A 14,967-nucleotide genomic window follows, 5' to 3' on the forward strand; every position below is an offset into this window, starting at 1 on the left:
TGAGTTTTTTCGTAAACATGAAAGATAGTTTGCAGGCACAGGAATGTAAAGTAAGTTTTTTGTAAATATAAGACAATTCACAATAATACGAATATAACGTAAGTTTTTTCATAAACATGACAGACAGTTTGACGAATATAACCTAAATTTTTTTCGTAAACAAGAAAGAAAATTTACATTTTGACGAATGTAACATGATTTTTCGCAAATATGAAAGAGTTTGCAGCCACTCAAATGTAACATACATTTTTTGTAAATATAAAAGACAATTCACAATAATATGAATGTAATGTAAGTTTTTCATAAAAATGACAGACAGTTTGACGAAAACAAAGTACATTTTTTTTCGTAAGTACGAAAGAAAATTTACATTTTGACGAATGTAACATCATTTTTTGTAAACATGAAGGTAATTTGCATTCACACGACTGCAAGGTAAGTTTTTCGTAAATATAAAAGATAATTCACAAAAATACGAATGTAACGTAAGTTTTTTTCAAAAACATGAAAAAGTTTCCAGTCACACGATTGTAACGTAAGTTTTTCGTAAATATAAAAGCCAATTGACAATAATAAGAATATAACGTACATTTTTTCATAAACATGACGGACAGTTTGACGAATATAACGTAAATTTTTTTCGTAGACAAGAAAGAAAATTTACATTTTGACAAATGTAACATGATTTTCCATAAACATGAAAAATAGTTTGCAGTCACATGTAAGTTTTTCGTAAATATAAAAGACAATTCACTATAATACGAATATAACGTAACTTTTTCATAAAAATGACTGACAGTTTGACGAAAACAACGTACATTTTTTTTGTGAACACGAAAGAAAATTTCCATTTTGACGAATGTAACACAATTTTTTGTAAACATGAAAGATAGTTTGCAGTCACACAACTGCAAGGTAAGTTTTGTGTAAATATAAAAGACAATTCACAAAAATACTAATGTGACGCAAGTTTTTTTTTAAAAACGTGAAAGACAGTTTGCAGTCACATGAATGTAACGTAAGTTTTTCGTAAATATAAAAGACAATTGACAATAATATAAATATAACGTACGTTTTTTCGTAAACATGACGGACAGTTTGACGAATATAACGCAATTTTTTTCGTAAACAAGAAAGAAGATTTACATTTTGACAAATGTAGCATGATTTTTCATAAACATGAAAGATAGTTTGCAGTCACACGAAAGTAAGGTAAGTTTTCGTAAATATAAAAGACAATTCACAATAACACGATTGTAACGTAAGTTTTTTTCAAAAACATGACAGACAGTTTGACGAATATAACGTACATTTTTTTCGTAAACAAGAAAGCAAATTTACATTTTGACGAATGCAACATGATTTTTCGTAAACATGAAAGATATTTTGCAGGCACAGGAATGTAAAGTAAGTTTTTTGTAAATAGACAATTCACGATAATACGAATATAACGTAATTTTTTTTGTAAACATGACGGACAGTTTGACGAATATAACGTACATTTTTTCGTAAACAAGAAAGAAAATTTACATTTTGACAAATGTAACATGATTTTTTGTAAACATGAATGAGTTTGCAGTCACATGACTGCAAGGTAAGTTTTTCGTAAATATAAAAGACAATTCACAATAATACGATTGTAACGTGTTTTTTTCAAAAACATGACAGATAGTTAGACGAATATAACATACATTTTTTTCGTAAAAAAGAAAGAAAATTTACATTTTGACGAATACAACATGATTTTTCGTAAACATGAAGGATAGTTTGCAGTCACATGAATGTAAGGTAAGTTTTTTTTAAATATAAAAGACAATTCACAATAATACGGATATAACGTATAGTTTTTCATAAACATGACGGACAGTTTGACGAATATAATGTACATTTTTGTAAACAAGAAAGAAAATTTGCATTTTGACGACTGTAACATGATTTTGCGTGAACCTGAAAGATAGTTTGCAGTCACATGAAAGTAAGGTATGTGTTTCGTAAATATAAAAGACAATTCACAATAATACGAATGTAATGTAAGTTTTTTTCAAAAACATAAAAGACAGTTTGCAGTCACACGAATGTAATGTTCGTTTTTCGTAAATATAAAAGACAATTCACAATAAAACGACTATAATGTAAGTTTTTTGTAAACATGAAAGAGATGCAGTCACACGAATGTAACGTACGTTTTTCGTAAATATAAAAGACAATTCACAATAAGAATATAATTTAAGTTTTTTCATAAACATGAAAGACAGTTTGCACTCACACGAATGTAACTTAAGTTTTTCCTAAATCCAAAAGACAAGTTGCAATAATACGATTGTAACAAAAGTTTTTTCATAAACATGTAAGGCAGTTTACAGTCCGACAAATGTTTTCGTAAAACATGAAAGACAGTTCACAGTCCGACAAACGCAACGTACATATTTTTCATTAACATGAGAACCTGTTTACAATGGGAAGAGATATTTTTTTAAGATGTGTAGCAAAGCCTGCCGCGAAACGCTGAACTTCAAAACCAAACGTTTGAACGCCTCTTCTCTCAAAAGTGAGGGAGATGATAGATTTTTATCACGTTGGTCCTTGTCAGCACATCTTTAAAGAAGTTTTGATTGATTGATTGATACTTTTATTAGTAAATTGCACAGTTCAGTACATATTCCGTACAATTGACCACTAAATGGTATCACCCGAATAAGTTTTTCAACTTGTTTAAGTCGGGGTCCACGTTAATCAATTCATGGTCACTTTTGCATTACAGGGAACAAATAAAGATCTTTGTAAAAACAACGTATTAAAGCTAAAATGATCTCATATTTTCCTTCCTCAAACAAGAGAAGCTCTTTTTCTTTGCCACAGTTTCCACAGCAGTAAAGCGTAGTTTACCGTCTTGATGGCTGAGAAGTAATGGAGCATTCCCCCACCCCCCACGGTGTGATTAATGAGGCGTCACCTTGGTTACAGGAGGTCCCGGCGTAGGCCGACTGCGAGCAGTCGCACACGTAGCCGTTGCTCTTCTCGATGCACCTCCCCCTGTTGTGGCAAAGGCTGCTGGAACCGCTGCAGTAGCCGGGGCAGCCGGCGCTCACGCCCGGGGTCATCTTGGCGCGCTCTTCGAGGTCCAAGCTCCGCCCGTTCACCATCAGGCTCCTGACGCAGCCCAAGAAGCCTCTCTGCAGCGACGTGGTGCCACCTGCCGAGGCGAGCGGGTCGTTAGTGAACGCCGCTACTTTTTCTCTCCGCATGTGTTCTGACAACATTAGAGATCGTTTGGCGTCTCTAACGAGCTGAACGTACGTTTTGTCAAGACAAGAAAGAGTCCACAGCAAAACTAAAGGGCTTTTTCGTAAAAATGTCACATAAGTTCTTTCGTCAACATTTTAGAAACGTTACCAGCCTGAAAAAATTTAAGGTTTTTGCTTAAATATTTAAGACAGTTTACAGTCCAACAAACGGAACATTCCTTTTTTTTTTGGTAATCATTTAAGTTTACAGTACGAAAAATGTGATGTATGATTTTGCATAAATATCAAAGACAGTTTATAGCTCGGAAAAATATAATTTACGTTGTTGCATGAATATTGAAGACTGTTTAAAGTCTGAAAATTTTTACATGTTTTTGCGCAAATATTAAAGTCAATTTATAGACCGAAAAATTTAACATATGTTTTTTGCGTAAATATTAAAGACAGTTTACAGTCTGATAATTGTAACATGATATTTTTTGGTAAACATTAAAGACATCCATCCATCCATTTTCTACCGCTTATTCCCTTTCGGGGTCGCGAGGTGCGCTGGCGCCTAGCTCAGCTGCAATCGGGCGGAAGGCGGGGTACACCCTGGTTTAACGTAATTTACAAATGATTTTTCAGAAATATTAAAGACAGTTTACAGCTCGGAAAACTATAACATACGCTTTTGCATGAATATTATATATATATATATATTTATATATATATATATACCGTATTTCCTTGAATTGCCGCCGGGGCACTAATTAATTCAAAACCTCTTCTCACTCCTGCGCTTACCAAAGGCATGCGGTAAAAGTTCGTATGCGCTAATTATTTTAAAACCTCTTCTCACTCCGGCACTTACCAAAGGCATGAAGTAAAAATTTGAGTGTGATGTAAGTTTGGACCTTAAATCCTACTGAATAGCTTTTAATCTTCTACCCTTTATGCGATTTCAAATTACTGATATTGAAATCAGCCTCCTCCATTTTGAAAATGATGGCAGGGGAAGTGTCACTCGTGACGTCACGAGTTTGACCAGGCGGTAATACTAAGCATGCGCTAATTATTTTGGGAAGCGAGTTTGACCCGGCAGTAATTCAAGGCAGGCGCATACTATATGCACTGCGGCAATTCAAGGAAATACGGTATATATACATATATATATATATATACACATATACACATGTTTTTAGCCAATTTTTCACATTTCCGTTTACAAAAACCTGTGTTCGATCCTCATTGTCATCTTTCAAAAGAAAAGTTGCGTTTACCTACGAAGAGCTGGCTGCTCAGCTTCAAGGGCAGCTGGCGGTCAGCAGCGGCCGCCAGGAATCGTGCGGGGAGCTGGTCCACCTGCAGCGACGCCTCTTTGACGTTGTGGTCCGCCCTCACGTGGTGCCACTGGCGGTCGTTCAGCGGAACGTGGGACTTTACCGACAGCACCGCCGCGCCGCTTCCCGCGTTGAAAGAAAAGGACACCGTGGAGGGAGCTGAAAAACATATTCACAGTTATATATATATATATATATATATATGTAAATATATATATATATATATATATATACTATATATATGTATATATATGTATGTATATATATATATATATATATATGTATATATGGCGTGAATACAATACATATACAAATATTAGTACTGTGAATAGACAATAGGATTCAGAACATCACGTCTGGCTTTTAAAAGGAAAAGCACTTTAGTTGGACAAGAAGTCGCTGACAGAGTGGAGTGCATGCTTTCATTATTCACGTACATTTTCACACATTGCATCGCACTCCAGAGGCCTTTTTAATGCTGTCACCTCCATCGAGGTCACGTTCAAGAGCTCCCGGTGGCCAATCACTCATATGTAAATATACAGTTGATCAAAAAGCTACATAGGAGTATTAACAATGGCATTATCTACTGTTTTATTCCTTTATTCTGTAAAGCAGGGGGGCTCCAACTTTTTACACCAAGGGCAGCATACTGGAAAGTCAAAAGAAGAGGGGGCTATTTTGATGTTTCTGAATTTTTAAAAAATGCTAAAAACAGACGTTATATATATTTAAAGACACAACTTATTATTATTAAGATATAGTTTCAGTGCATTACTGAAAATAGAAAATCAAATCCATTGTTATTTTTACTGTAAAATTGTGATTGACTGGCCTTTTTTAATCTACAGTTTTTTGGACAGTGCACACTATTACTAGTATTTTCATTCTGCCTTTTTACTGTAAAACCTATAATTGTTGTTTTCACAGTGCATTACTGTAATGAAGTAAATGAAAGGAGCTGCCATTTGTTTTATACCGTAAAATCTATGGATGCTGTGTTTACAGTACATTATTGTGAATGGAGAACGGCACCATAAAAACAATTATGCTAAAATACTGGCAACTGAGCTGCCAAATTTGACAGTAAGATCTGTAACTGTTGCTTTCACGGTGCATTACTGTAAATAGTAAATCGGTTTTGTTGTTATTTTTTACGGTAAAACTGTGATTTCGGGGGGGGGGGAGGGTTTGGCCATAAAATTTATGGTCGTTTTTAATTACTTTAAACAGCATATTGTTTTTATTGTAATTTTTAAGGTAAAGCTCTTATTTTTTTATTTTCCAATAAAATATATTGTTTTTTTTTCTTTTATCCATCCATGCATTTTCTACCGCTTATTCCCTTCGGGGGACCTGGAGCCTATCTCAGCTACAATCGGGCGGAAGGCGGCATACACCCTGGACAAGTGGCCACCTGATCGCAGGGCCAACACCAGACCCATCCATCCATCCATTTCCTACCGCTTATTCCATTTGGGGTCGTGGGGGGCGCTGGTGCCTATGGCGGCATACACCCTGGACAAGTTGCCACCTGATCGCAGGGCCAACACCAGACCCATCCATCCATCCATTTTCTACCGTTTGTTCACCTTTGGGGTCGCGGGGGGTGCTGGTGCCTATCTCAGCTACAATCGGGCGGAAGGCGGCGTACACACTGGACAAGTCGCCACCTCATCGCAGGGCCAACACCAGACCGATATTTAAAATTCCATTCAAAAAGGTGTGAAAATGTTTTGTTCGCTACATAATCTCTTATTGTGGACAAGTTCCTGGGGGGGGGTAAAACTCTGATTAGTTTTTTTTTTGCTATAAAATCTACTGTTGATTTATTACTGTAAATGGTAAGTTGGCTATATTGGTAATTTTTTACTGTAAAATTGTGATTTTGGGCTTTTTTTTGCGATAAAATCTACTGTTGTTTTTAATTACTGTGAAATGTAAATTGGTTTAATCATTTTTACGGTAAATCTCTGATTTGTTTAGTTTTTTTTGCAATAAAATCTACTGTTGTTTTATTACTGTAAATGGTAAATTGCTATATTGGTAATTTTACTGTAAAATTGTGATTTTGGGCTTTTTTTGCGATAAAATCTACTGTTTTTATTTACTGTGAAATGTAAATTGGTTTAATTATTTTTATGGTAAAACTCTGTGATTTTGGGGTTTTTTTGCCATAAAATCTACAGCTGTTTTAATTACTGTAAATAGTAAATTGGTTTTATTGTTACTTTTACGGTAAAACTCAGATTTTTTAATTTTTTTGCCATAAAATCTACGGTCGTGTTTACAGCGCATCACAGTAAATGAAAAAAAAAAACAACGTTAGTATTTCTATTTTTTGAGTAAATTATGAAAGGAAAGTTTTTACTCTAAAACATATGATTGATGTTTGTAAATGAAAATGTAGTGTGTGTGTGTGAGGGCGATGGCGCTAACTCACAGCTAAGCTCCACTCGGACAAAGTCGCTGAGGTCCAGGCTCTCCACAAAGACGCCAGAAGGAGCGCTGGTCTTGAAGTAGAAGGAGATGTCGGAGGCGGGTGAGGGAGGTGAGGCGGGGAAGTAAAGGTAGGACGACTCCTGGTAGAAGGTGGCGGCGTTCCACAGGGACCCTGAGGGAGGAACACAAACAGAGGATTTTATGCTACACTGAATATGCTTTAGAAGTGCGATATCATTACAAAATAGTCAGAATATTACACAAAAATTTTTTATTTTACCAATGATTTTAATTTTCTAGGGGAAACAAATCCTAGTAGAAAAAAAGTCAGAGTTTTACAAAAATTATGTTGCTAACATTACATTTTAAAATCATGCTAGGTTACAAACAAAATTATACCAATGTTAACCACATGCTAACATAAAATGTTTAAATCGTGCTAGGTTAGCAACACTAGCATAGCTTTGTGAGCTACAAGCTAATATTATATTTTTAAATAATGCTAGGTCAGCCAAACTGGCATGGCTATGTGAGCTACATGCTAATGTTAAATTTTTAAATCATGCTAGGTTAGTAACACTAACATAGCTATGTAAACTTAATGCTAATAATACATTTTAACAACATGCTAGGTAAGCAACACTAGCATAGCTATGTGAGCTACATACTTATATTGAATTTTAAAATCATGCTAGGTTAGCAACACTAGCATAACTATGTGAGCTACATGCTAACAATATATTTTAACATCATGCTAGGTTAGCAACCCTAGCATAGCTATGTGAGCTACATGCTAATAATACATTTTAACATCATGCTAGGTTAGAAACAATATTATAGTAATGTTAGCTACATGCTAACACTACATTTTACCATCCTTCTAGATGATCAACACTAACATAGCTTTATGAGCAACATTCTAACATTACATTTTAACATCATGCTCGGATAAAAATGTTATGATTGCAATGTTAGCTATAGGCTAACACTACATGTTAACATCATGCTAAGTTAGCAAGATTAGCATTGCTATATGAGGTAGATGCTAACATTACATTTTAACATCACGCTTGGTTAGCAACAATTGCGTAGCTATGTGAGCAACATGCTATATTTTTACATAATACTAGGTTAGCAACACTAGAATTGCTGTGTGAGCTACATGCTAACATTGAATTTTAATTAAATTTTAATCAACTTGCTAACATTACATTTTATTTTTCATTCTAAGTTAGCAATACTAGCATAGCTATGCGCGCTACATGCTATTATTATATTTCAACATCGTGCTAGCTTAACAACACTATCATAGCTATGCGAGCTACTTGTTAACATTCCATTCTAATATTCTAGGTTAGCAACACTGGCATAGATATGTGAGCTACATACTAACATTACATGTTAACATCAATTTAGGTTAGCAATACTAGCATAGCTATTTACACTTTCACATTTGCACTCCAATTTATGGACTTTTTTTTGGGGGAAAAGCTGTGATACTAAATCACATCAGTCAGGTCAAGTGTCCTCCACCCGGTATCAGTGTGGTCACCTACTGTCTCCATAGCAACGCAGAGGCCCCACGTGGTAGACGGCCTGCGATCCAGCCCTGCCGATATCGCCGATGACGAGCTGGCTGAGCGGCAGGTGGTCTTTGTAGGACAGGACGCCTGTATCGTTGCTCCTGTGACACGCACACAAATAACCATAATTCTTCTGAGCAGACAAGTCAGGGTGAAGACGTGAAAAGTATTTATCAGCAGGGAGGGAGGCGCCTGTGGAAATAAGCGAAGGGATTAAGACGTGGAAAAAACACTTTAAGCCTTTGGAATCGGAAACACTGAAGTGAAGCATAATAGTTTGATGACTGCATTATTCTGGATAAGCTCTGACTTTAAATATGGACCACAGTGCAAGAGCTTGAAGGAAGTTGATGAATTATTGCTCTTAACAATGCTATAAAGTCACTTTTTATACTGCAATATTAGGAGGAAAACACTGCAAGCTAGAAACACTAGCATGGCTATGTGAGCTACATGCTAACATTACATTTTAACATCATTCTAGGTTAGAAACACTGGCATAGCTATATAAGCTATATCCTAACATTATATTTTAACATCATTTTAGGCTACAAACACTATGTGAGCTATGTGTTAATATAATACTTTATCATCATGCTAGGGTTAACAACACTAGTTTAGCTATGTGAGCTACATCCTAACATTACATTTCAACATAATTCTAGGTTAGAAACACTGGCATAGCTATGTGAGCTACATGCTAAGATTATAGTTTAACATCATTCTAGGTTAGATACACTCTGTGAGCTATGTGCTAATATAATACTTCATCATCATGCCAGGGTTAACAACACTAGCTTAGCTATGTGAGCTACATGCTAACATTACATTTTAACATCATTCTGGGTTAGAAACCCTGGCATAGCTATGTGAGCTACATGCAAACATTATATTTTAACATTATTCTAGGTTAGAAACACTATGTGAGCTATGTGCTAATATAATACTGTATCATCATGCTAGGGGTTAGCAACATTAGCTTAATTATATGAGCTACATGCTAACATTACATTTTAACATTTTTTATAGCTTAGAAACACTATGTGAACTATGAGCTAATATAATACTTTAACATCATGCTAGGGTTAGCAACAATAGCGTATCTATGTGAGCTACATGCTAACATCACATTTTCACATCTTTCGAGGTTAGAAACACTATGTGAGCTATGTGCTAATATAATACTTCAACATAATGCTAGGGTTAGCAACAATAGCTTAACTATATGAGCTACATGCTAACATTACATTTTAACATCATTCTAAGTTAGAAACACTTGCATAGATATGTGAGATACGTGCTAACATATGTGAGATATGTGCTAATATAATACTTTAACATCATGCTAGGGTTAACAACACTGCCTTAGATATGTGAGCTATGTGCTAACATATTATTTTAATATCATTCTAGGATTAGCAACTCTAACTTAGCGATGTGAGCTACATGCTAACATTACATTTGAATAGTATGCTAATTAGCAACACTAACTTTGCTCTGGGAACTACATGCTAACATTACGTTTTAACGTTGCCCTAGGTTAGGAACATTAGCATAGGCTATCATTATATTTTAACATCCTTATAGACTTGCAACACATGCGTAGCTATGTGAGCTATTAGCTGACATATTTTAACATTAATTAATGCTAGCAACACTAGTATATGTGAGAACATGCTAACATTACATTTTAGCATCATGCTAGGTTAGCAACACTTGGGTAACTCTATTAGCTAAATGCTAACATTACATTTTAACAATATTGTAAGTGAGTAATACTAGCATAGCTATATGCGCTACATGCTAACATTACATTTTAACATCATTTTAGGTAGCATATTCACTAAAAAAAACAAATTCAAACCCTCCTAATTGACTGAGGAGCAGTTGCCGGAGTTCCGGAGTGTATTTTAAGATGTGTTGCAAACCTGCCCAGAACGTGTCGCTTAAAGAGCGTGCATCTAAGCACAAGTGAGGGAGGACATTGACCTTTAAAAAAAATATAATTTTTGTGTGAATAAACACATAACTGCTACAACATCTTCATCAATCACGTACAGCATTTAGCGAGGGCGAGTTAGCGCCACTTACCACGAGTCTGCGTCGGCATCACAGTTGCAGAAGTAGTTCATGTCCACGCACTTCTCCTCCAGGCTGCACGAGCACTGCTGAATGCCCGGCAGGAAACCTCCCCAGTAGCTGCGCTTCTCCCCGTGACGATCCAGCCACCAGGACAGCGGACTGCCATCTGCCAGCACAGACATGTGATGTTTTACTACCCACAAGATGGCACTAGCTACATGTGAAGTATCACGCAGCATTCAGCTGCTTTATTTTGCTCTATGTACGCTTTAAATGGTTGTGCTGGTGTGCAAGTCACGCAGGTTTTAGTATGTGCAAACATTACAGTTCAACATCATATAAGGCAGGGGTGCCCATTACGTCGATCGCGAGCTACCAGTCGACCGCGGGGGGTGTGTCAGTCGATCTCCAGCCAGGCTAGGTTAATTGGCAACACTAAATTGGCCCTAGTGTGTGAATGTGAGTGTGAATGTTGTCTATCTGTGTTGGCCCTGCGATGAGGTGGCGACTTATCCAGGGTGTACCCTGCCTTCCGCCCGATTGTAGCTGAGATAGGCGCCAGCGCCCCCCGCGACCCCGAAAGGGAATAAGCGGTAGGAAATGGATGGATGGAAGACCTAAAAATTAGTGATCATCAATCTTCACCAAGACTTCACTTAAATGACATTCACTGTACCGGAGGGTCTTGTGAGATGACGCTGGCTGCTGCAAGATCATTATTATTAAAATATGACCGAGAGGAAGGCGAGAAACACTTTTTATTTCAACAGACTCTCGCGCCGTACCTTCCGTCAAAACTTTAAAGGCCGACTGCACATTTCCTATCTTCACTATAAAAGCCCTGCTTCATGCTGCCTGTGCTAACTAAATACAGAGTCTCGGAAAACTGCCGTGCACAAGCGATCCCTCAGAAAGCTGGCGTGCACATCACTTGTGCACGCCAGCTTTCCGAGACTCTTATTTTGTTAGCGCAGGCAGCCTGAAGCAGGGCTTTTATTGTGAAGATAGGAAATGTGCAGTCGGCCTTTAGAGTTTTGACGGAAGGGACGGCGCGAAAGTCTGTTGAAATAAAAAGTGCTTCTCGCCTTCCTCTCTGTCATTTTTTCATAATAATGAACTGGCAGCAGCCAGCGTCATCTCACAAGACCCTCGGGTGCCGTGAATGTCAATCAAGCAAGCTACGGAATTTGCCGCCAATGTTTTTCTTGTAAAGTGTATGGAAGCTGGATGAATTAGATGCCAAAAACCAACCACTTTCATGTGGTATTGTACAGAAAGGACAACTTTTTTTCTCCTCCATTTGAAAATGTGGGCGTTATCATCATTACTGTCTGATTCCAATCAATGCAAGACTTATATTCTTGTCTTTGTGAAAGAAAGACATCTATATGTGTTACACATGCTTGTATTATCATTAAACACATTTAACTTGTTTACAAAAATGTCTCTTTCATAAATAAATAAATATAAATGATATATATAAATGAGGTAGATCCCCTCAAGTTGGTCAATTGAAAAGTAGCTCGCCTGCAGAAAAAGTGTGGGCACCCCTGATATAAGGTTAGCAACAAGAGCAAAGTTAAATAAGCTACATGCTAACATTATATTTACAAATCCTGCTAGGTTAGCAACACTAGCACAGCTACATGTTGAAATTACAGTTCAACATCATGCTTAGTTAGCAACACTAGCATAACTATATGAGCCACAAGCTAACATTACATTTCATCATCATGCTACGTTAGGGACAATAGCAAAGTAAAAAAATCTACATGCTAACCATACATTTTAAAATGTAATTTTAGGTTAGCAATACAAGCATAGCTGTATTAGCTCCATGCTAACATTATGTCTTAATATCATTCTGCTAGATTAGCAACACGAGCATAGCTAAATGAGCTATATGCTAACATTACATTTTAAAATGAGGCTAAGTTAGCAACACTTGCAGAGATGTATAAGCGACATGCTAACATTGCGTCTTAATATCATTCGATTAGAATAGCAACACGAGCATAGGTATATGACCACATGCTAACATTATATTTCAACATCATGCTACGTTAGGGACAATAGCAAAGTAAAAAAATCTACATGCTAACCATACATTTTAAAATGTAATTTTAGGTTAGCAATACAAGCATAGCTATATGAGCACCATGCTAACATTACGTCCTAATATCATTCTGCTAGATTAGCAACACGAGCATAGCTATATGAGCTATATGCTAACACTACATTTTAAAATGGGGCTAAGTTAGCAACACTTGCAGAGATGTAAAAGCTACATAATAACATTGTGTTTTAATATCATTCGACTAAATTAGCAACACGAGCATAGCTATATGAGCTACATGCTAACATTATATTTTACAATGATGCTAGGTTAGCAACACTCACAAAGATGTATAAGCGACACGCTAACATTATATTTTAACATCATGCTAAGTTAACAACGCAAGCATAGATGCAATATAAGCCACAGACTAACATATTTCAACATCCTGCTAGGTTACAAAACCAGCATAGCTATAGGAGCCACATGCTAACATTACATTTCAACATTGTTGTAGATTAGCAACACTAGCATAGTTAAATGAGCTACATGCTAACATTACAGTTTGACATCATTCTACGTTAGCAACACCAGCCTAGCTATATGAGCTATATGCTAACATTACATTTGAACATCATACTAGGTTAGCAACACTAGCGTAGCTATATGAGCTAAGTGTTAACATTACATTTTAACATCATGCTAAGTTAACCACATTAGCATTGTTGCAATATAAGCCACATTTTAACATGATATTTTAACATCCTGCTAGGATACAAAACCAGCATAGCTATATGAGCCACATGCTAACATTACATTTGAACATCATGTTAGGTTAGCTACACTAGCATAGCTATGTGAGCTACATGCTAACATAATAGTTCGCATATGTTTAGAAGACATGGAAGGACGTCCAGGTTGCTAAGTAGAAGTGTGGTTGCGTCTAAATCCCAGCAGACCTTTTAGCCAGCATGATCCAGTTGTAGAAAGGACAACACGGAGGTTTCAACCTCACATTGGGCAACAAGCCAAAGATCAGCTTGCAGCCTCAACAGTCCCACACCATCTGCCTTTTTCTTACACTTATTGTCTGTTGACACACACATTTATATATATATGTATATATATATATATATATATATATATACAGTATGTATATATATATATATATATATATATATATATATATACATATATATATACTGTACATATATACATATATATATATATAAATATATATATACACATATACATACATATAAATATATATACATACATATATATAATTATATATTTACATATACATATATGCATATATATATATATATATATGTATATATATATATATATATATATATATATATATATATAAATTTTTGTTTAGTACGGTAGCATCGCTAACCCAACAAGGGACTCCTTCCAGTAGCTCAACCCACTCAGCTGATGACTTTATGCAATTCTTTAGTAAGAAAATTTAAGTCATTAGAAAGGAGATTAAAGACAATGCGTCCCAGCTACAACGGGGTTCTATTAACACTGACACGATTGTATATACGGCGGATACTGCCCTCCAAAATAGTTTCTCTCGTTTTGAGGAAATAACATTAGAGGAATTGTTACAACGTGTAAATGGAATAAAACAGACAACATGTTTACTTGACCCTCTTCCTGGGAAACTGATCAAGGAGCTCTTTGTATTATTAGGTCCATCAGTGCTAAATATTATAAACTTATCACTCTCCTCGGGCACTGTTCCCCTAGCATTCAAAAAAGCGGTTATTCATCCTCTTCTTAAAAGACCTAACCTCGATCCTGACCTCATGGTAAATTACCGACCGGTGTCTCACCTTCCCTTTATTTCAAAAATCCTTGAAAAAATTGTTGCGGAGCAGTTAAATGAACACTTAGCGTCTAACAATCTATGTGAAACCTTTCAATCCGGTTTCAGGGCAAATCACTCCACGGAGACAGCCCTCGCAAAAATGACTAATGATCTATTGCTAACGATGGATTCTGATGCGTCATCTATGTTGCTGCTCCTCGATCTTAGCGCTGCTTTCGATACCGTCGATCATAATATTTTATTAGAACGTATCAAAACACGAATTGGTATGTCAGACTTAGCCCTGTCTTGGTTTAACTCTTATCTTACTGATAGGATGCAGTGTGTCTCCCATAACAATGTGACCTCGGACTACGTTAAGGTAACGTGTGGAGTTCCCCAGGGTTCGGTCCTT

At 36.2% G+C, this 14,967-nt stretch overlaps 1 protein-coding gene across 1 annotated transcript in view; it reads right to left on the reverse strand.

Annotated features, from left to right (window-relative positions):
* The window catches only part of LOC133538166 (contactin-associated protein-like 5), a 309,867-nt gene that overhangs the window by 35,298 nt on the left and 259,602 nt on the right, over positions 1-14,967 (reverse strand). Inside the window, exons 14-18 of the mRNA XM_061879527.1 lie at positions 10,684-10,840; positions 8,566-8,693; positions 7,011-7,181; positions 4,508-4,726; positions 2,954-3,193 (exon numbers count right to left, since the gene is read on the reverse strand). Coding sequence (XP_061735511.1) covers positions 2,954-3,193; positions 4,508-4,726; positions 7,011-7,181; positions 8,566-8,693; positions 10,684-10,840 — 915 coding nt within the window. The remainder of the gene's footprint in view (positions 1-2,953; positions 3,194-4,507; positions 4,727-7,010; positions 7,182-8,565; positions 8,694-10,683; positions 10,841-14,967) is intronic.

Source organism: Nerophis ophidion, linkage group LG19 (assembly GCF_033978795.1).
Source record: "Nerophis ophidion isolate RoL-2023_Sa linkage group LG19, RoL_Noph_v1.0, whole genome shotgun sequence".
Classification (NCBI taxonomy): domain Eukaryota; kingdom Metazoa; phylum Chordata; class Actinopteri; order Syngnathiformes; family Syngnathidae; genus Nerophis; species Nerophis ophidion.